General features: G+C 54.0%; 3 protein-coding genes across 4 annotated transcripts in view; 1 reads left to right on the top strand and 2 right to left on the bottom strand.

The window, feature by feature from the left end:
• Positions 1 to 21,854, bottom strand: part of LOC147646404 (olfactory receptor 14I1-like) — a 186,438-nt gene that overhangs the window by 27,143 nt on the left and 137,441 nt on the right. The window contains exon 1 of one of the 2 annotated variants that reach the window (XM_086873492.1): positions 20,437 to 20,651. The exons of the other annotated variant lie outside the window; for it this stretch is intronic. The gene's annotated coding sequence lies outside the window, so the exon portion shown is untranslated. Of the gene's footprint in view, positions 1 to 20,436; positions 20,652 to 21,854 lie in introns of those variants that run through there. 2 annotated transcript variants of the gene reach the window in all.
• Positions 1,927 to 8,134, top strand: LOC147646410 (maestro heat-like repeat-containing protein family member 7). Its single transcript, XM_086873478.1, has 16 exons — positions 1,927 to 2,513; positions 2,613 to 2,768; positions 3,038 to 3,102; positions 3,220 to 3,369; positions 3,558 to 3,706; positions 4,029 to 4,176; positions 4,426 to 4,613; positions 4,703 to 4,840; positions 5,118 to 5,232; positions 5,384 to 5,524; positions 5,719 to 5,895; positions 6,029 to 6,184; positions 6,344 to 6,445; positions 6,787 to 6,889; positions 7,170 to 7,226; positions 7,568 to 8,134. Exons 1-16 carry the CDS (start codon positions 2,390 to 2,392, stop codon positions 7,690 to 7,692), a joined length of 2,094 nt encoding a protein of 697 aa, XP_086729604.1. The 5' UTR covers positions 1,927 to 2,389; the 3' UTR covers positions 7,693 to 8,134.
• Positions 17,135 to 21,854, bottom strand: part of LOC147646405 (olfactory receptor 14I1-like) — a 142,156-nt gene continuing 137,436 nt past the window's right edge. The window contains exon 2 of the mRNA XM_086873490.1: positions 17,135 to 18,138. Within this exon, the coding sequence (XP_086729616.1) occupies positions 17,183 to 18,115 (933 nt within the window). The 5' untranslated portion in view covers positions 18,116 to 18,138 and the 3' untranslated portion in view covers positions 17,135 to 17,182. The remainder of the gene's footprint in view (positions 18,139 to 21,854) is intronic.

Genomic DNA, 21,854 nt, shown 5'->3' with positions numbered 1-21,854 from the left:
AGCGGAGGTGGTCAGGGTGCCTCGACCTTCCCAGGGAAGCGTCTCCTGTGGCACTTCCCCTGGGCGCACAGGCACGCTTGCCTTGCCCCCGGGATTCAGCTGCGAGTCCTTCAAAGGGCTTTTGGAATGGCCACTGTTCCTCGGGTGCTGCCGAAGAAAAGAGACGGGAGGCACCGTGTGGGGTTCCAAGGAGGTCTTTATTCTTCTCTCCTGAAGGGTCCCAGAGACAACAACTGGCCCGGGCTCAGTGAGAGCAGGGATTATATGGGAAAAGCAGGGGGTGGGGTGGAGCAGCAGGGACAATGGTCTGAGGAGTCAGGGGTGGAACAAGGGGGAAGGGCCAACAGAGTAAAAATAATATGCATACAGGGGGAAAGACATGTTGGGAACCACTTAACGTGTGGCTGTAAAAATGACAGCTCCCCATCGAGGCCTTTAGCCTCTGGGGGAGAGCGGTCAGTGAAAACCTCCTATGGGCTTTTCCTCCAGGGGAGAGTGGCTACAGCATTGGCTTCTTCCTCGGCCCCCACAGTTCCCAGTATCTAGTTAACATCGCACAGTTCTTGGCATCATTCGGGCCCAACAAAGGGTTTACAATAGGAAACAACTGGTCCACTGTACCCTGTAAGGCTCCACTAGCAATTTCTCCCTGCACATGTGCTCTGACCATCTTCATCACCAACTCCTTATCTGTTTTCCTTAGCGCTGTCATCATGAAATCACCTCAGTCTGGGTCTCGGTTCTTGACTATTAACTCCAATCTTTTTGCCACTTTGCTAGGGTTTTCTCTATAATTATGAACTTCTTCCTGCCAGTTATTCAGGTCACCAGTAGAAAAGGGGATCTTCACCCACACAGCTTCTCCTGTGGGACCCACTATTTGCCTTAACGGGGTGACTAAAGGCAAAGCTTTCTTGGTTTTATTCCTTGTACATGTTGTCACTGGCATCCTCACACTTGTCCCCTCACCAGGATTATTCATCTCATTCTCACTTTCATTTAATTGAGGGAGAGGACTGGTTGCTTGAGGGGGAAGGTAGCGCTGGCCTGGAATAACTCGGCTGTGAGTCTTGGACATCTATAACAGTGTCTTCCTCGTGCTTTTTTGCCAGTTTCAAACATCTTTGCCCTAAACTACATGCTGAACAACATCTCTTTATTTTCCACCTGTTATCTCTTTCCAAAGGAAGGACCAAAGTCTCCTGGGGGTCTAAATCAAAGCCATATTCTTTGTGCCACTCAGGTTTATTCTTCAGGGTAAAAAAATGTGTCTGCACATATCACTTGGTCTCATTTGTCTTCTTTTCTTAAAAATAACATCAACTGTAACAGTGGATGATCATTTAAAGTTCCATTAGGCAGTCCATTTTCACCACTTTCTAATTTTTACCAAGCCTACCGTTGGTTACAGTATTTAATCAGATCACTTTGCTTCAAAAAATGACCCTCTGGGATTCCTCCCAAGTCTTTCTAATGTGCTAAAATACATTCTAGTGGACACTTCGTGCCTTGGCCCAGATGTTCCTTGTCTGTGTCACACCTGTGAATTTAGAATGGCCACCAGCCGGGACATGTCCCAAGGAGGCCGTGCCAGATTCTGTGACAGGCCCCGTGCCCTTCCTGCTGCGGCTGCGTCGGCAGCCCTGGGGGCTCCTTCTGCTGCCCTGAGCCTGCAGAGCAGGGCAGCGTTTGCTGATGGTTTGAGGCGTTCCTAAAGATCCTGTTGGGCTGTCTAAGACACTTTGGGCAAGGGATTCCTTCCAACCTGGGCCACTTTGGGGGGGATGGGGGCAGCCCAAGGGCAGGTGGCAGTGTGTGCAAGGGCCCTTTGTGACACATGGTCACCATGGGATGGAAATGGACAGGGTGTCAGAGGGCCCTTTGTGACATGTGGTGACATAGGAGCTGGCGGTGACAGGGTCACACCACAGTGCTCGGTGCACGCGACGGGACAGGACGCGGCAGAGCGGTGCTGTGAGGAGCCCCCGCACAGCGCACTCGTTTGTGTCTGACCCGGAGCTTTTCTGAGCCGTTATTCCTACAGGTGACCTCGAGGCCAGACCACGGGACTTGCTGACCTGTGGCCTTGCCGAGGCTTCTTTTCTTAAGGTTCTCTCAAGGGCAGACTGTGGGATTTGGTGACCCGGAGCTTTTCTGAGGCATCGCCCATCCCTGCAGTCACTGCCCTTGAAACCAGACCACAATCCTTGACGAGGAGCCTCCTGTCCTTGTGGCAGGAGCCCTCAAGACCCAAGTGCAGGACTTGTTGTCCTGCAGTCTTGCCAGGACTTCAGTCTTGCAGGTGCCTTCCAGGCACGACTGCAGGACTTGCTGACTTGAGCTTTTCCAAGCCATCTCTCCTGCAAGTACCATAAATCCAGTCCCTGCCATGGAGCAGCGACCCCCAAGAGTGCCCAAGCTGGCCTGGGTGGAGGAGGAGGAAGGAGAAGGCCCTGGAGCTGCCCCAGCACAGGAGATTGAAGAGGTGCAGGAGTTCCAGGCACCACAGGAGGGTGAGTTGCAGAGCTCGGCCTTAGGGCTAGTGCCTGTGTCCAGCTTGGCCCCATCCCATTACATGCCATGCCATCCCCTGGTGCTGTTCCTATGGAAAGGATGGGAGAGTCTTGAAGAAGACCTGGAGCAGCAACCCCCAAGAGTGCTCAAGCTGGCCTGGGTGGAGGAGGAGGAGGAGGAAGAGGAAGAAGGCCCTGGAGCTGCCCCAGCACCAGAGACTGAAGAGGTGCAGCAGTTCCAGCCGCTGGAGGAGGGTGAGTGGCAGAGCTGGGCCACAGGGCTGGTGCCTGCAGTCATCTTGGCCCCATCCCATCCCATTGCATCCCATCTCATCCCATCCCACACTGTCCTGTGGACACACACCCATGGACAGCACAAAAAAGGGGCTGGGGCTGCCCCCGCAGCAGTGGCTGTGCTCCATCCCCTGGGGCATCCCAGGGCTGTCCCTGCCTGGGGAGTGCAGGGCTGGGCTGTGTTCTCCGGCCTCTCCCGCAGCCCCTCAGCTCTGGCTGCTCTTTGCCAGATGCAGCCATGGACCAGGCACAAGAGCAGGAGCCTGCCCGTGGCCTCTTCCACAGAACAGCGCAGGTACCTGCAGCCATCCCCACCTGGGCTGGGCCTGCTGGCACTGCTCAGCCCAGCACCACGCTTGGAGCACTCCATAGAACATCCCCGATGTTTCTGTCTCCTGCCCTTCTCCTGCAGCTGGTTTGCAACTTCATCAAGAGAATTCGGGAGGAAGGGACCAGCGCCATGGCCACTGGGGTCAGACCTTATTCGTACATCTTCAACACCAAGGCCACTGCTGCCCTGCTGGATATGCTTGTAGAGGAGGGTTTTTACAGTCAAAAGCAAGTAAGCAGCCTGTGGCCAGGGTTTGATCCTCCAGGGATCACTTGGCCTCCCAAGCCACACCTGCTGATCACTCTAAGCCTTTGAGGCCATTGCAGCGTGGTGAGAAGGGAAGCACTTCTCTGGGGAAGCTGGGGACATTCCTGACTCCCTCTGGCAGCTTTCCGAGTCTCCCCTTGTGCTTTCTCCAGGTGCCTGCCATGGTGAGGTACATCCACCAGTGGCTCATGGCCAATCAGTTCTCTGAGCACAGGCTGAACAGGACCCTGCTGGATCTGAGCGAGGCACAGCCCACTGACGTGGTCATTGCTCTCCTGCGTGTGGCCCCAACGTGTGACAGGTACGGGGCCCACGTGCCCAGAGGGCTCAGGGCTCCTCAGCCCATCAGCCTGCACAGCCTGGCCCAGGTGTCTGATCAACAGAGACTTCCAGGGCCCTGTGTACCTGGGACCTTTCCCAGCCCTGCTCCATCGGCCCCTGAGCCTGCTGCCATGCCATGGCCCCTCTGGGCCCTGTCCCCGCAGGGCTGGGCTGCCTGGCTGCTGCTGCTGGCGAGGGGCAGCAGGCAGAGGCAGAGCTGGCAGCCAGCTCAGCTCCCCATTGCTGCCCAGGCCACGGGGATGTGTCTGAGACCCCCGTGAGACAGAGCTGTCGCCCCACAGAGCTGCTATGACCATGTGGAAGACGATCTTGTGCTCGCCCAGGACAGCGGAGCAGGCATACCTGATAGTCCTCGATGTGCTGGGGAACTGGCCAGAGCACAGCACGTGCACCTCTGATGGGGACAACACGGGTGTCTTTGCCCTGGCTGTGAGTTTCTGCAACTGGCCTTTGCTCAGCCCATGGCCAGCCGTGTCTTCAGCAGCTCTGTTTCCTCCTTCCCCCACTGCATCTCCCTGCCTCAGGCACCAGGCTGAAACCTGGCCTACGGGCAGCTTCAGGGGCACCAGGCCTGATGCTCCCCAAGGGTTTCCCCTGACCTCTCCCTGCCACACTCAGGCCCTGACACCCGGACACCTCGGCACTGAGCACTGTCTCTGGGTTCTCTGTCCTCTGCAGGCAACTGTGCTGATGTGGAAGATCCTTCAGATGCCCTGTGTCCCACATGTAGTGACAGTGCATTTCCCCCGCCTCTTTGTGCATCTGCTCTTCCAAGTGTTCTTCAGCACTTTGGAGATGCCAGAGGATCTCAATGCCTTCTGGAAGGGATGCCAGGAGCAACACGGCCTTGCCATCAGCCCCAACAGGTGCTCTATCCCACTCCTCCTGTCCCTGCCATGTCTCCACGGCAGGAGCCAGTGCTCCCAGCGTGACCTGGGCTTTGCTGTGCACACAGCTTTGCAGTGCAGGCCCTGAAGTCCCTGCTCTGCCAAATGCATCGTGAGGAAGTGGTGGTGGAAATGGAACACAAGCGTGGCTGGGACAAGCTGCTCAGTGCTGACACCCACCACTATGCCGTGGGTCTGCTGGCCAGGTGAGACCCCCTTCTTCCCACTGCCTCTGGCATTTGTGCCCTGTGCTGAAGTTTCCCAACACAGTCCCCACTGTTGTGGGCCAGAGGGCCTCGTCACCAAGGGACAGCTAAGGAGACTGGAAAAGGCTGGGAGAGGCGGGTGCCCACAAGGAGTCACCTCCTCAAGGGCCCAGGTCCCCTTGCAGGACAGTGGTCAAAGATCAGAGCTCTGTGAATCAGGCCTGGGAGATGTTTGTCCCCCTGGCTCACAGTCTTGGCTACTTTTTCACCCTGGCAGGGAGATGTCGTCTGCCTCTATCCCCTTGTGTTCCCGCATTGTTCCCTACCTGCTCCAGCTGCTCAGCACACAGGAGGCACGCTGGGATCTGCCTGCCCTGGCATTCCTTGTGGAGGTGAGCCCCATGGCCAAAACTGCCTCCCTGCAGAGCTGCCTGCCACCTCTCTGCCCCCTCACAGCTGCAGCTGCCTGGGATGGTGCCCATGCCCTGTGTTGGTTCTGGGCTCCTGCCAGCTGGCTCCCCTGTCACTGCCTGTGCCTTTCAGATCCTGGACTACCTGGACTTGAGCGAACGCAGTGCTAACAGAGTCCTGGAAATCTTCTCAAGGCACCTGAGTAGCGAGAGCAGGGACAAGCGTCACCTGGCACTCAGGGCCCTTTTCAAGTTGATTGATGATCCCTCGATGGTGAGAAGTGGGCAGTGGCTGAAGCAGTGCTGGGGAACGCAGTCACTTGGGCTCGGCTGGGCCTCGGGCACCGAGGCAGCTGCTCCCAGCTCTCCTGCCTCCTGCTTCAGCTGCCTGAGTGCTTTGGGACAGGCCTTTGGCCTCTTGGCCCTGTGGCAGCAGGGTGGCGTTTCACAGACTTGTCTTCCACACAGGCTGAAAAAATGCAGAGCCTGACTGAAAGTCTTGTGGAGCTCCTGTGGGATGCAGATGGAGATATAGTTAGGAAGGCAATCATGGTGCTCAGCTTTATAGTTTTGGACAAGGACATGCTGATACCCAGCCACATAGCTCTGCAGCTGGCTGAGGCGCTCCTGCCACTCTTTGACCACGTAAGACTCTGTGCCCCCAGCCGAGGCCACTGGGTGCTGCCCAGACACTTGGTGCCCTGGGGATTTGCCCACCTGCGCCCTGCTGAGCCCCATGCAGACAGGGCTGAGGTGTTTTTTCCTTCCTTTCATATAGGATAATAGCCAGGTGCAGCTGGTGTCCATATTATTCTTCCGATCGCTGATGACTGTTCTAACGGAAAAGAAAAAAAAGGCCCTGAAGTCACACGTGCACCAGAGCCTGCTGCCACTCTTCTTCCACTGCCATGACGAGAACCAGCAGGTGGCGGAGGTGAGGACTCCCGGGCTGCTGCTGTCACCCGGGCACGGGGCTCGGCTGCCTCCTGCCCTGGCACCTTGCCGGCTGCAGCCTCCTCCAGGCCTTGGCACACAAATGCGGGTCCTGTGTCCTGGCTTGTGGGGCCATCTGCGGGTCTCTGCTGCTCTCCAGGCTTCTTGGGCAACGCTGCTTTGTGCGGCTGAGTTCCTGAAGAGGAGAGATCTGGAAAGACCAGTGAAGAAGAAGAAGCTGTGGATGATCACCGAGTGCCTGGTAAGGATGGCTTGGAAGGACCAGCCTCAGCCTGGAGAAGCCCCCTGTCTCCGGCGCTCGGTTTGTGGGGCTGGCAGCTGTGCCCCTGCCCAGTGCCGCAGCCGGCCACACGGCTTCTTCTCCAGGCTCCTGTGGCCCCGAGCCGGGTGCCAATGGAGCCCCACACTGGGGCTGCGGGCAGGGGCGGCACCGCGGCTCCCCGGGCAGCAGCCGGCCCTCTGCCCCCTCCAGAGCCCGGCGCCAGCGGCTGGGTGGGCACGGGAGGCCGGGGCTGGCCGCAGGCAGTGCCCGGCCGAGGGGCAGAGCCCGCCCCAACCCTTCCCTCCTGCCGCTCTCTGCAGCTGGCACAGGACAGGAACCGAGCGGCCGAGCAGCTGCGCCGGGCCCTGCCGTACCTGCAGAGCCCGCAGGAGACCCTGCGAGAGGCGGCCATCAGGTTCATCGGTGAGCCACGAGCCCGGGCTCCCTCCCCGCCCCGCCGCAGCTCGGCCCCGGCCCCGGCTGCTGCCCCGGCAGCGGCACCCGGGCCCGGCGCCCTGGAGCCCCGGCTGCCCTCGGGGCTGCTGCTGCCGGCCCCTGGCAGCCGTGCCCTTGGGCTGAGTCAGGATGCGGCAAGGGCCCGGGCTGAGCCCTGCCGGGGCGGGAGGCCGTGTGGCCACAGGGCTGGCAGCGCCGCTGGCAGGGAGCTGTGCCGCCGGGGCCCTGACAGGCTCTGTGTTCCCAGGGATGGCCGGGCAGCACCTGAGGGGGCAGAAGAAAGAGCTGCAGGCCCTCATCGAGGGTGAGTGAGGGCAGTGGGCAGTGAGGGGCTGGCACTGGGGGATCTGAAATGCCCGGGCAGGGAGCTGTAATCCGTGCCACGGCTTCAGAGGGCTTCTCTCTCTGTGTGGACACCTTGGTGATGTGGGAATATCACAGAGAGATTTCAGGGATGCAGGGCGAGAGATTTGGGTGGTGATATAGTTGGGAGAGATTCGTATCCAATACCTTGCAGGTGGTCCTGTTGGCCCCTTAACTCCTGTGGCCACAGTAAGAGCAGGCTGGGATGGCCCTGGCAGGACTTTCTCCTAGGATTCCCACAGATCCGGGCTCTGATCGTGGCTCTGTACCCCTCTCTTCCAGCACTTCAAGCCCTGAGGAGAGATGACAACCCTTCTCAGTCAAACACAGATCTTCAGGAGACATTCTCTAAAAGAGCCGCAGAGCTACGCTTGTCTGCTGGCTTAGGAGAACCAGTCTTCATTTAAGATGCCATGGAAGATGAGACTACGCTGAGACCAGAAGAGACCAGCTGGAGCTCCAGGCACAGCTGATGACTTGCACAGCTGAGCCTGTGGGAAGCTCACGTGGCTTCAGCCCTCTCCCCCTGCCTGTAGATAGCTCTGTCCCTGCAGCCCTCAGACACTGCCCATCCCTTCTTTTTCCCTCCACTCTCCATCCCTTTTGACAGTTCCCTCCCTGCAGCCCTCAGACACTGCCCATCCCTTCTTTTTCCCCCCACTTTCCCTCCCTTTTGTTAGCTTCCTCCTTCCAGCCCTCAGACACTGCCCATCCCTGCTTTTTCCCCCCACTTTCCCTCCCTTTTGATAGCTCCCTCCTTCCAGCCCTCAGACACTCCCCATCCCCTTTTTTGTCCCTCTGCTCATCCCTTTGCATCCCATCAATAAACAGTTTGGCTTTTTCACTTGACCTGCATCTGTGTGGAGCTGAAGGGTCACAAATCCAGAGCGCTGTGACACACAGGCCCCTCCTGCCGTTCTCTCCTGCGCCGTGTTTTGTGCAGAGACGCAGAGGAAGGAGCGCAGATCAGGCTGGAAAGGTCCCTGTGCTGAAGGCCCGGCTCCACAGCATTGTGGAGTTCAAGGTGTTACTGAAGGCCAGTAGTGGGACAAGGAGCCTGTGTGTGTCAGGGACCAAAGTTGTGTCTAAGGCCCTGCCGTGTTCCGTCCTCTGTTGTGCACGTTGAAAGGTTAATGAATAAAGCCAGGTTCAAAAACCCTCCTGGAAAGGCAAAATCCCAATTTTAGCAGCTTTTTCCACTTCTGCATTGCAGGTATTGATGGATCTACTGGAGAGGGAATGTTCATCCCAAATTTCTGCCCGTTTTTCTAGGAACACTCCAATGACAGTACAATGCCACGCGTACTGATTCAGTCTTCTGAGGTTTTTTTGGGTTATTCTCTTTTGGGATTTAGGGGTTTGGAAGGTGGGGAGAGAGGCAGGACACAATCCAGATCCAAAAAAATCCCATACAGCACTGGAAATGAGGAAAACATAGTGGAAACAAGCAGAAAGGAACTGGGGGAAAAAGGATTTTTAAGAAGGAAAAATAGGGAAAAGTAAGGACAAAATTCCAGACAAATCCACTGGTAAAGAATAATTTGGAGGTGGAATAGGAGAAAATCCAGCCCAGCAGGCTACCAGGGCCTGGGAGGGCCCAAATTTTTTATTTTATTTGGGAACTTTTTAGGGCTTTTTAAAAATATTATTGGATTTTTTTCCAGGAAGATCCCCTTTTCCTTTCTGATGGGACTGGAAGTCAACTCCTGCTCCTGCAGTGCTGTTTTTGCCCATCCTCATTCCTGAATATTCTTAGAAACGTCTGTAAAACGGTGAAAATGATGATGGACTGTGGCCTTTTTTCATTCTCAATACTTGTGATGCTATTGGAGTGAAGAGGGGAAAAAACAATAAAAAATGGGAAAAAATATTTATAAATCAGAATTTTACCATCTACCAGTGCCTGGCTTTTTGTTACAAAGCTTATTAAAAAGAAAAAAAAGGTGGTTGTAGTGGGTGACTCCCTTCTGAGGGGAACAGAGGGCCCCTCATGCTGACTGGAGCCATCCCACAGGGAGGTCTGCTGCCTCCCTGGGACTCGGCTACGGGGCATCACTGAGAGACTTCCTGGGCTGACCCAGCCCTCTGGTTATTATCCACTGCTGCTACTCCAGGCTGGCAGAGATGAGACTGAAAAGAGGAGTGCCAGGGCAATTCAAAGGGACTTCAGGGCACTGGCTGAGTGCTTGATAGGGCAGGAGCACAGGTAGACTTTTCCTCAGTCCCTTTGGTGGCAGAAAAGAAGTGAAAGGAATAGGGGAGCCCACATTATCAACAAGTGGCTCAAGGGTTGGTGTCATTGGCAGAATTCTGGGTTCTCTGATCTTGGGGCAACTTTTCTGGCACCCGGCCTGCTGGAACTGGATGGGCTGCATCTCTCTTAAGGGTAGAAGAATTTTATCTTATGAAGTGGCAGAACTCACTGAGAGGGCTTTAAACTAGGTTTGAAGGGGGAAGGGGATGCAGCTGGGCTGTCTGGAAGCAGGCCCAAGGGTGGTGAGCCTGAGGTAGGGGTGAAATCAGTAGCCCTGCTGAGGTGCATGTACACTGTAATAAATGAAATTCAGCCAAATTTATCAATAACGATTTTATTGAAAAATTTGCAAAATCAAATGATGAAAACAGCTACAATCACAGTCAGCTTCGAGCTCAGGATCGGCGCTGGGTGAACTCTGAACCAGCCTCTGTCACACTGATTCCCCCAAGTTCACCACCTGTCTTTTGGAGAGATGAGTTTTGATACAGTTTTTACAGCTTGAGGCTGTGCAGTCTCAGTTTTTTCTTTCTTCTGAAGTTTGTTGCATATTCATATTTTCTGTTGGTTTTTTAACTAAGTTTCCGAGAAGGGAGGAAAAGTCTGAGTAGATTTTATGAGAGCTGAGTACTGAGATGCACGGTCCGGAGAATTTTTCTGTTGGATTGTTAACGAAGGTTCCGAGAGAGGGGGAGAGTTACAGGAACTGGGTATTGAGATGCACAGTTGTCCTGGGGTGATTTTACCTTTAAGATATGTTCGGGAGCTGTGAGGAAGTTGAAGCTGGGAGAGGCTGATAAGAGTTTTTCCTCTGACCAATTATTGGTCATTTCTGAGAATTGGCGGTGGTTTTAACCATTGAGAAGTGAGATCAACTTGTGAACACCACCTTAAGATGTAAAGCCAGGGTTCTTTTGTTCTCTTTGGTTTCTGGCTTCTGACGAGGTAACAGGGCTCTGTCTCAGCCTCCTCCCCACCCTCCAGGCTGGACAAGGCCACAGAGGGTGGGGAGGGGGGAAACGGAGCCAGCCTGGCTTGGTTTGCAGTTTCTGCTGCTGAACTGAAACCTGACACCATGAACATCTGCAGCTTTCCAAGACTTTAACTCTTTTACTACTTGGATGAGACTGACAGATTACTCCTTTTTCCCAGAGAGAGAGAAGGAGGAGAAAGAGAGAGATAACTTGAAGAAGACATCATAAAACCGTCAAAGACAGTGAAGAAAAGAGTTAAGTTTTAGATGGGGAAGAGAGAATAAAGAGATGCTTTAATTAAGCTGAAATATTTTTCTGTTGAAGCTATGGAGATGGACAATAGTGTTCTGAAAAAGAGCTTGTTTAATTCAGAGTATATTGGAAGGAACAGAGTGGTTCAAAGTGTGGATTTTGAGCAAAAGGTGGAGCAATTGTGATACAGTGAGGTGCTGGAACAGAGGGGAGAAGTAATAGTTGAAGATTTGGGGCCTTGAGAGGCAAAGAGAAAAATTTCTGTTTCCAGGGAGGCTCACAGAGACAGATGAAGAGAACTTTTGCCTTTGAATAACTCATCCTTAAAAATTACATCCCTAGACTCATTTGACCCATAACACACCTCAGAGCGATGTGAAATGGGAGGAGTGAACTGATGACAGATTTCTGGGCAGCTGGCATCAGGGAAATAGAAAGCTATAACAGAAATAGTTTTCTTGTGAGAAACTCCGTAGATTAGCAGAAGAAAACTTCTGTTTCTCTACAAAGACTGATGAAAAGACTCTAGCAGGAATTGGGACTGTTTTAAACACCAAAGTTCCAAGGTTTTTTTGTCTCTATGTTGTCATGTGAACAAGGGAATGGTTGGGTAGTGAGGGAAAAATAGGGGTTTTCTGGAGGTTATTCTAGTTTACTTATTCTTGTAGTTTTCTTAATAAACTTCCTTTATTTCCTTTTAAGTTTTAAGCCTGTTTTGCTCTTGCTCCAATCCATATCTCACAGCAAGAAATAAGGAAGTTTTCTAGTAATTTTTTAGTTACTGCTTTAAAACCACGACAGTGTGAAAGAACAATTCCTCTTCTTGGTTTAAGACCAAAACTGCAACATTTAAAGTTGTTTTATTAAGCTGTGGAGACAGAGAGAAGACTGTGGACTAAGGCAATGGCTGAGGTTGCTGTATCTTGATGAAGAGCTGTCAGTACCAAGTTGTTACTCAATTGTTTGCTGCTTTGGGCAGAATATTCAAAAGATAGACAACTTCTGACAAGCAGTAATCCTTTCCTTATACCCCAAGTATTTGGATGCTTCAGGACATTTATCACAGCTGCCAAAACTGGATTCACAACCTGTGGGTTTCAAAAGGAGAGCGAGATTTTGCCTGTTCTTGCTTTGGGAAAAGGGGAAAATATTCTCATTCCTTCTTCTCTTTCTTTGCCTACATCTTTTTCACCGACTTTTGACTGGACTCAGCTCAGTGATAAACCATCCACAGGAGCAGCCAGGGCTCCTTGTGGCTCTTTCCTAGTGAGGAAGCTGTGCTGAAGCCGCACCTCCTGTAAAATGCACTCAGCATTTTACATACTGAGCTTTCCTATCAGCCTCCCACATCTCAGCCATTCCGTGCTGGGAAATGACAGACAGGGCTGCAGAGTGATGGGGGGAGGAGGGGAGAGGAGACAGTGCTTCGTTTAATTATTCCACTTCAGCCTGATTGCTGCAGTGGTATCTTAAAAGTGAAAAGATTTGGAAACTAGATTTCTGGTAATTAGCACTGAGAATATTGTAATGCCAGCAGCCTCTTTCACCGAGGATTTACTTCTCTGGGATGAAATTGCCAGGCTCTCACATCCTCTGATCTCCTCAGAGAACCAGCTCTCACACGTGCTGGCAGACATCATCTCTGGGCTCAGGATCAGGGGCAGGTAGCAAAGAGGGGACTCTGTCTGTCGGGGCTGGGGAAGATCCATCTCGTCCTTCAGGAGGGAGCCCACGCTGCCAGTGCTACAGCAGAGTGTTTGCAGGCACTGCTGTCACCACATCCTGATGTGAAACTGCTGCCATTTACTGCCCTGGCTGAGGCTGGGGTCCTGCACACATAATAAGAGAGGAGCTTTAAGCAAGTAGTCAAGAGTGAAGGGAGTGTGAGTGTCAGATATTGATGATACAGCGTGCCCAGTCTGCAGCTGCACTACTGGGGGAAACAGAAAGAAAGTATCACAAAAGCAGCAGGCATCACAGATTGTCTTTCACTCTTCAGCAGAGAAGACATTTTGTCTTCTAAAACCTTACCTCTGATAGTTTTTCCCATCTGAAAACTATCTGGGCCAGAGGCAGCACCCAGCGACCTGCCCTGCCTGGGGGAACTTATACCTGGATCTTATAACGAAGTATCAGAAACAAGGGCACACACTCTGTATTCCAGACTCCAACATTTTATTCTTATTCTTAATTTTCCATGTTTTAAGTACTACTATGTCTTCATCTACTTCAGCTTCTACCTCTTCTTCCTAATATTCCTATTCTTATTCTTTATCATTTTTTGGTTTCTGGAGGGTCTTATGCAGGTTTTAGTGGGGGGGTGGGGTGTTGGGGGTTGGGGTTTTTTTCTTTCCTACTACTACTTTCTAAACACAACTTTCTTTTCTTTTGTTAGAATTGTGTGTGTTGCAGTCCAGCAGGCCGCCGTCGTGTCCTGGGAGCAACACCTCCTGTCTGTGTCCATTCCTCATGGCCAAAGTGCCCCAGGATCAGCATGGAGTCCTTTCCGGAGGAGAGGAAATGGCCTTGGAGTCCAGCAGGGAGGAGCTGGAGCCAGTGTCCCTGCAAAGGGCCAAGAGCCGTGTGGCTGTGGCCCTCGGGGACCCGGTGCAGGGGTGCCGCTGGCGGTGCCAGGCTGCCGCTGGGAGCCGATGACTTTCCAGGTGCCTTCCCGGCCGGACGATGGGCCGGGATGCGGCGCTGAGCCCCGGCAGCGAGGGTCCCCCTTTGGGTGCCGCTTTGGGCTGCCGTGTGCCCTCGGGGAGCCGCCCCGGGGGTGCTGCAGAGCGGCCGGGGCCGACTCGGCCCGCAGGGCCAGCGCAGGCCGGGGCAGCCCGTGTGGCTCCCTCAGGGCGCCGGGCAGGCCGCGGGGCAGCCGCCATCTGCAGCCCTGCACTGCTGGCAGCGGGCGCTGATCCTGTGGCTGTGCTGCCAGGCAGGGGCAGCGGAACAGCCCCCACAGCCCCCGCAGCGCCCACAGCGCCCGCCTCAAGAGCGAGCAGCCTTTCCTGTGGGGAAGCGGATGCCCAGGAGAAGAGACATCTTCCACCGTGGCTTGGGCTGCCAGAGGGCCAGGCCCGGCACAGAGTTGCTCTTGTGGGCACAGCTCGGGCTCCTGGCACTCCACCCAAGCTTCTCGAGGGACAGGCAGCAGGATTCCCTCTTGGGCTAAATCTGCCAGTCTCTGCTGCCTGGCCTCTTCTCTTTCCTCGTGCAGCTCCAGGACGCTCACCTCATCCCAGTCATTGTCCTCCCGCTGCCAGGCCTTGAGCTGGCTGCACAGGATGTCGCAGTATTCCCTGCTGTCCTGAGCCAGCTCTCCATCACTGTCATCATCCCAGCTGGACCTGGAGGATTTTCTCTTTGCTTTGCCTCCAGTCACCTCCTGGCCATCCTGGCACAGCTCTTGCTTGCGGCAAGCTTCCCAGTCCAAGAGTGCCCGGCGGCTCGTGCCTTCTCCTGGGGACAGCCGCTGCTCAGGAGATTCTTCCCAATCTGACAATTCCTGACAGTGATCGCTGTCCGCCTGCCACGGCTCCTGCTCCCTGCACTCGCCCCACTCGGAGACAACTGGGGAGGGCTCTTGCTCCCTGCCCTCATCCCAGTCCCAGAAATGCCAGTAGCTCCCCCATACTTGGACCAGCTCTTGCTCAAGGCCTTCATCCCACTCAGAGAGCTCCTGGCAGCTCTGGGCTTCTCCTGGGGACAGCCGCTGCTCAGGAGATTCTTCCCAATCTGAGAAAAGGGCACCCCGGCACCCCGTGCCTATGTCACAAAGGCCACCCCGGCACCCCGTGCCTGTGTCACAAAGGCCACCCCAGCACCCCATGCCTGTGTCACAAAGGCCACCCTGGCACCCCGTGCCTGTGTCACAAAGGTCACCCCGGCACCCCGTGCCTGTGTCACAAAGGCCACCCTGGCACCCCGTGCCTGTGTCACAAAGGCTACCCCGGCACCCCTTCAACAGCCCAAGGCACCAGGAGCGGCCTGGAGCAGCCCAGGCCTTGGGGGATTGCAGCCCCTTCTTCTGAGCCGCTCCTTCAAATGATCAGGAGTGGCTGGGGCCAAGTGAAGGTGCAAAAGGAGACCGTGTGTGTCTTCGTTTGAAAGACAGGGGCCTGCTAAGGGAGGCAGGAGGCTCCTTTGCAATGGAAAATGTAAACACCCTCGCTCCCAATTATTATCCCTTTGAAAGGCACTCTCTGGCAAAGATAGGAGGACAGGAAGAACAGTTTGTGCTGCTTTTGCATGAATTGCTATTTAGTGAGCAGGGAAGAAGTCCCCCATGGAAATGATTTTACTGAGAGGAGCTGCTAAGCGAGAGCTGCCCCTGTGCCAAGCAAAATCCAAGAGCTGGCTAGCTGTGGGAACTGACTACCTATTAAAGCATTTAAAAAGCTGCATCCACCTCGGTGAGGTTGACATTTTGCAGACAGGCAAGCCCGGGAAATCTCTCTCTTGCTTCCACCTTTGAGGAGGTACCCGGCTGCCGGTCGGGCCGGGCCCCGCTGCACTGCGGCCCTTGCAGTCGTGCTGACAGTGGCCGCAACAATCCTTAAAGCTTCAGGGTCCCCTGACACCCGGGCAACCGAGGAGGAAATTAAAGGAGCGGGTTCGCTGGAGTCCCCAAAACCAACTTTAATAGGAAAATCAAGTAGGGATGAGGCCCATAAAGCCTGCGCAGCACAGGAGCAAAGTGCAGAGACCAGGCCTAGGGGCAGACACAACAATATCTAGGGGAGGTGTGAGGGCGCAGTCAGAGGGCATGGGTGCAGACACAGACTGGGGTTAGAAAGATGAAAAATACTGCGACGAATGGCAACCAGTCGGGGGAGAGATAAGGGAAGATTCTAGAAACATAAGTTTCAGTGGGGTGACTTGATGAACGTATGAATTGCCATCAAGCCTTTGGCAAGTGCTTCCCAAGGCTTGAACTCAAAGCCTGCTGCTTCAGGGCTGAAGTCTTTCTGGCCCTGTGTCCCAGAAGGGCTGAATCGCACAGGCTCGGCCTGGCGGGGCCGGGCTGGCCCCAGCAGTGACCGGGTGGGGACGGGAGGCTGCGGGACCCCGGTTGAGGCTGGGCCGGACCACGGCTGCTCACACCTTGCCGAGCCTAAGCCGTGCCCCGCTGCCGGCCCCCGCTGAGCTGGAGTCCGCTGGGCTCCGGGAGGAGCTCCGGGTGGGTCCAGGCCCCCTCGGCCACGGCCCATGCAGCACATGGTAATTGAAAGAAATTGGCCAGGAGTTTCTTTGTTCTAGTGTAGCACAGCATCCATGGGAGTTGCCTGGTTCTGTGGCATACCTTTCTAATGGGTTGCTTTTGTTAGTTGGATTTAGCCCCCATGGGAGCAGCTCTGTTACAAGGTAGCAGGGAAGTAAGGGGAAAGGGTACAGGAATGTCTCATAAGAACCTTTAAAACACTTCAGAAACTGGTAAGTAATTAACATTACTAATAACCATCGGAGTAAACAAGGGGTACAAGGTTTACAAATGGGATAAGAACATTAACTGTACCTAACTAAACACAGTATTTTATCCGGGGTGGATTTCTTGAGAGATTTTATTCATGACATGTGCCTGCAAGGATGCAGCACCTCTCTGAGCTGGGGGAGAGGCCAGGGCTGCACAGGGGGGATGTTGTTGGCAGCTCCATGAGGACGCTCTGGGACGCTGCCCTGGGGTGTCCAGCGCAGTGGGGATGGATCAGCCCCTGCTCTGCTGCTCCTTCCCATCTCCCCCAGGGACCTTGCAGAGCCCCAGCCATGCTGTTTGCCCCCAGCCTGCCCACGGCCAGCCTGGGGCTGCTCACGGGGGTTTTCTGTGCTGAGCTTTGGCCTGGCCGTGTTCTTGAGAGAGCCTGGGCAAGGAGCCTGGAGCCCCCAGGCCCTGCCCTGAGGCGTCAGCGCTGCCCCAGCAGTGCCCATGGCCTGTCCCTGCTGCAGCCCCGGCACTGCCACCCCCAGGGCTGTGCCCGGCCCCGAGAGCACTCAGGCCCTGCAGCAACACCAGGGCCAGGAGGGCAGCGGGGCAGTGGCACGGGAGCAGCACTGGCAACACCAAGTGCTGCTGCTCCTGGGCACAGCTGCTGTGCCAGCACTGATCTGCCCCAGCTCTGCACACAGACACTGCTGCTGCAGCTCCAGAGAAGGGAACAAAAGGGGCATCTCTGGAGAAAACTTTGCTGGGACATCCTTTAGTTCCTTTAAAGCCAGCAAGAGTGCAGCCCCTCATTGACAGAGTCTGGGTCCACAGGGAAGGTGGAGAGAAACAAAATGAGAAATGGCACAAAAAATGACATTTTTTGGAGGACAAGATTTAAAAAGTAAAACAAAGAAGAAGAACCTCCAAAATGAAACCACTAAGAATTATCAAAGATGACTTTTATTACAAGTGATTTGCAGAAATTGGCCAGCAGTTTAATGTTTTTTAAATTGTCCAGTCATCAGTGTCCACACTGCAGCCTTGAGCTCCTGGTTCCTCAGGCTGTAGATGAGGGGGTTCAGGGCTGGAGGCACCACCGAGTACAGAACTGACACCGCCAGATCCAGGGATGGGGAGGAGATCGAGGAGGGCTTCAGGTAGGCAAATACGGCAGTGCTGATAACCAGGGAGAGCACAGCCAGGTGCGGGAGGCAGGTGGAAAAGGCTTTGTGCCGTCCCTGCTCAGAGGGGATCCTCAGCACAGCCCTGAAGATCTGCACATAGGAGAAAATCATGAACACAGAACAGCCAAGCAGCAGACAGGCACTGACTGCAATGAGCCCAAATTCTCTAGTGTAGGAATTGGAGCAGGAGAGCTTGAGGATCTGTGGGATTTCACAGAAGAACTGGCCCAGGGCATTGCCATGGCACAGGGGCAGGGAAAATGTATTGGCTGTGTGCAGCAGTGAATAGAGAAAGGCACTGGCCCAGGCAGCTGCTGCCATGTGGGCACAAGCTCTGCTGCCCAGGAGGGTCCCGTAGTGCAGGGGTTTGCAGATGGACACGTAGCGGTCGTAGCACATGATGGTCAGCAGGGAAAAGTCTGCTCCAAGGAAGAAGAGAAAGAAAAAGAGCTGTGCAGCACATCCTGTGTAGGAGATGTGTCTGGTGTCCCAGAGGGAATTGTGCATGGCTTTGGGCACAGTGGTGCAGATGGAGCCCAGGTCAGTGAGGGCCAGGTTGAGCAGGAAGAAGAACATGGGGCTGTGCAGGTGGTGGCTGCAGGCTACGGCGCTGATGATGAGGCCGTTGCCCAGGAGGGCAGCCAGGGAGATGCCCAGGAAGAGGCAGAAGTGCAGGAGCTGCAGCTGCCGCGTGTCTGCCAATGCCAGCAGGAGGAAGTGGCTGATGGAGCTGCTGTTGGACATTTACTGTGGTTGAACACGGGGACCTGTTCATGAAGAAAAAGAGCAGTGACAAATCAGGAGAGGCTGGGACTCACCCACCCTTGTTCCTGCTCTGTGAAAACTTCACCCAGGTCCCTGACTGAGCTCCAGCTGTGCTGTCTGAGTGTGCCAGGAGCAGCCAGGCCTGTGCCTGGGGGCTCTCCAGGAGCCATCCCTGCCCTGCTGCCCTGGGTTTGTGGCCATGCAGGAGAGGGAAAAGGCTGGAAATTCAGGATTTGTCAAGGGCATCACTTCTAATGCAGGAAGGCTTGTTGTCATCTGCACACACTTCTAAAGTATAGCAGGAGTTGGTTTTAGGAATTATTTTCCTACCCACAAATCGTTCCTGCTTCTCTGAGGTCAGAAATCCCCAGCATTTCTGCTGCACTCAGAATTTCCCACTGAGACAAGAGAGGCAAAGGATTCCCTGTGGCTTAGGGAAGGTGAGGGGCTGGATGGGCTTGTTCCCAACTGCCCTGGGTTTGCACCTTTGGCTGGAATCAGAGCACAGTCACACTCCTGTGTCACCCTGGCATAAACCAGACCCTGCCCAGAGCAGAGGGATCCCTGAATGTCTCACCCTCTCTAAAGGTCTCTGGGCAAGGTCTCAGCACCCCCCTCTGCCAAGGACACTCACGGCTCCCTTGGCAGAGCCAACAGCATTTCCTCAGCTGTGGCATCTCTGCCCTTCCCTGTGGGACATTCAGGGAACTCTGAGAGGCTCTGGCACAGATTTGCAGCCAGGAGGGCAGCTCAGAGCTTGGAAGGACACAGCAAGGAGATCCCCAGGTGTGCCCATGATGGGATCTCAGGGAGGGGCTCAGCTCATTCCCCTTTCCCATGGACTGCTTTGCCCACAGCCCCACAGGTCACAGGGAAGCTGGGACACCCCATTCCCATGGACACACCTGCCTGGCAGCAATCCCAAGGGCAGGGCCTGACTCAGCTGCTGCAGATGCCAGAGCCTCCCTGAGAGCCCCAGATACCAATGACAATATCAGAGCAGTGCATTTAGGCTGTTTAGGAGGCTCCCAGCAGAGAGACTGAGCACCCAAACTTACAATTCTGGCATCTCTGTAAATGTTCCAACATTACTTTGCTGTTCCTGGTGTGTCCCCTTCGACTCAGAATGTTCTGTGATTCTGGGATTACAATTCCTCTTCTGCTTCTCTCATCCCCCTGTTATCTAAAATAAAAAGAGAAAAAAACTCCTTGCAACAGTGTTAGAACAGTAAAGTAAGAAACAGACTTTTATTAGAAGCTTCTGGGTGTCCCAGTGGGGATGGGGTGCACCTGGCCCCTTATTTCAGCAATTTATTAAGGTTGATTAATTAGGATATTTAACAGAAACATTCAATAGGAGATTCAGCTGCCCCAGTTACACACCCCTGAGTCAACCCATTGGAGTAGGTCCAAGGGTTTCTTTGCCCCACTTTTTGTTATGACTGCTCACATTCTGGTTAGAAAACAAAATGCTCTTCTTGTAGCTCCTCTCCTTGGTGATAAGACAATACAGTATTGCAGAAATCTATTTAGAAGATCAGATTATTTTTCTAAAATCTAAGAGAAAGGTTAGGAAATATATTAGAGTTAATTAAGGATAATAGTTGTCCTTAATTATAATATAAATGTAATATAATATAATAGTATAGTATAGTATAGTATAGTATAGTATATAATAATAGTTTAATAGAGTTAATTAAGAATTAAAATTTAATAATTACATAATAATAGTTTACAGATCTAAAAATATATTAAAAATGCATAAAAAGCAAAAATCTTTTTGCTATCATCTCAACTTTCCCACCCTGCTTAAAGCAAGAAATAGAAAACAGTCTCAGGAAAGCTCCTGATCTTTACAGCAATTCCAGTCTCACCTTCTTTTGGGAAGTGTCCTCCAGAGCTGTGCCCAGGCAGGTCTGGAGCTGGGAGCAGCCCTGCCCCACACAGCCCCTCTCAGCAGCAGCCCCTGCCCTGCTCAGGGTGGCTCCTTCCCCCCACAGCTTCTCCCCAGCGCTGGGAGCAGCTCCCCGGGCCGGCTGAGAGCTGTCCCTGGCAGGCAGCAGAGTCCCTGCCCCAGCACAGCGCCCTGGGCTGCAGGACCCTGCTCTGCAGGACAGCCCTGGGCACCCCTGGCTGCTCTGCACAAGGGACAGGCAGAGAATGTACTCACAGAGTCTGTAGGCACTGGGGTGTTCCAGCTTTAGGAGATGCCTCCAGGAGCTGCAGCTGCATTGTCCTGCAGCCAGAGGCTTCCTGTGCCAAGGGCTGGCAGGGATTCTGCCCCAGGCACTTCTCAGCACCTTCCCAGCCCTGACTGATTGAAGCTCTCTGTGCCTCTGGGCTGTGCCCAGGGTGGCTGCAGGCAGTGCCCCAGCCCTGCTGGGCTGGCAGAAGAGCTGCTCAGCAAGAGAAATGTGCTTTTGAAGCTCTTCTTGGTTTCCAGGAGCTGCCTCTGTGCCAGGAGCCCGGCCCAGCTCAGCAGCACAGACACAGCAGCAGGACTTTAATGAGCCTCTTGGGGCTTTGTGCTGAGGCCCTGAACATCAGTCCCTGACAGGGAGGGGAAGAAAGCTCTCAAGAACTCCAAGTCAGAATCCAACTCCAAAGTTTCTTTCACTTTTAATGGGTCCCACTGAGGGATGTGACTGAGAAAGTGTCCCCAGGCCCCAGGCAGAGCAGAGAACTGGAGGCACTGATGACAGCTGGGGGCAAAGAGAAGCCAAGGCTTGGTGCCCTGGGCCACAGCAGCCAATGCTGTGCCAGCAAGGGCTGTGAGGAGACACCTTGTCCTGAGGCCCTGGGGCCTCCTGGCACAGCCCCAGCAAGGCTGGCCACTGTCACCCCCTTGGCCTGCCCTCAGCCTCCCCCCTAGCCCACATGCCAGTGGCCTCAGGGATCTGCTGGAAGGAGTCCCTGGGGAGCCTTGCTCAGGAATGGCCCTGGGGGCTCCTTCATGCTCCCAGGGACTGCAGCTTTTTCAAAGGACTTTGGCTTTTGCTTTGGAGTCTCTGAGAGCTTTGTGCAATCCTGGCCTCCAATTATCTGCTGTAATTAGTCCCTTGAGAGCCTTTGTCAGTAACAACACTCAGTGGGGCTCATTAGTTCTTCAAGGTACTTCAATTATTTTTAGATACTTGCTATCTCCTTTTGATACAGACTCTAAGAGAAGTTTGTGCAATCCTGGCCCCAATTATCTGCTTTAACGAGTCCCTTGGGAGCTTTGCATTGACACTCAGTGGGGCTCATCAATACTTTGAGACACTCAGGGCTTTTCCAGCTACTTTGGATTTTCCTTCCCACACTGAGTCTCTGGGAGGTTTTTGTGCAATCCTGGCCTCCAGTTCTCTCCTCCAAGGAGTCCATGAGGAGCCTGTGTTGGGGATGGACCTCAGTGGCACCCATTAATGCTTGGAGACACTTTGGGTTTTTCCTCTGACTTGGGCTCCTGGAAAGGTTTGTGCAATCTCCTCTCAGGCCCTGAGGTTCAAGGGCTCAGCTCCAAATGCACCACGGGGCTCATTAGGATCAAGGAAATCCTAACAAACCATGGCTGTGCCTTGATTTCCCTCTGGTCTGCTGCAGTTCTTAGGAAAGTTTCCTACAATACTTATGGAGAAATAGTTCAAAGATCTTCTAAGATATATCTGTTCCTATTTTAAAGGGTGTCTTTTATTCCTGTTCTCTTTAGAGCAGAGGTGATTGCAGCATTCAGTGATGG

This window comes from Cyanistes caeruleus, unplaced genomic scaffold, assembly GCF_971803275.1.
Source record: "Cyanistes caeruleus unplaced genomic scaffold, bCyaCae1.hap1.1 HAP1_SCAFFOLD_99, whole genome shotgun sequence".
Taxonomy (NCBI): domain Eukaryota; kingdom Metazoa; phylum Chordata; class Aves; order Passeriformes; family Paridae; genus Cyanistes; species Cyanistes caeruleus.
Note: the sequence above shows the minus strand (reverse complement) of the source record. Positions and strands in the feature narration are given on the sequence as shown.

Excerpts from the sequence above, each read along its gene's own strand:
- LOC147646410 (XM_086873478.1), top strand. The coding sequence starts at position 2,390 with ATGGAGCAGCGACCCCCAAGAGTGCCCAAGCTGGCCTGGGTGGAGGAG. Across the intron at positions 2,514-2,612 it reads GTTCCAGGCACCACAGGAGG|GATGGGAGAGTCTTGAAGAA; the intron begins GTGAGTTGCAGA and ends TCCTATGGAAAG. Across the intron at positions 3,103-3,219 it reads TCTTCCACAGAACAGCGCAG|CTGGTTTGCAACTTCATCAA; the intron begins GTACCTGCAGCC and ends CTTCTCCTGCAG.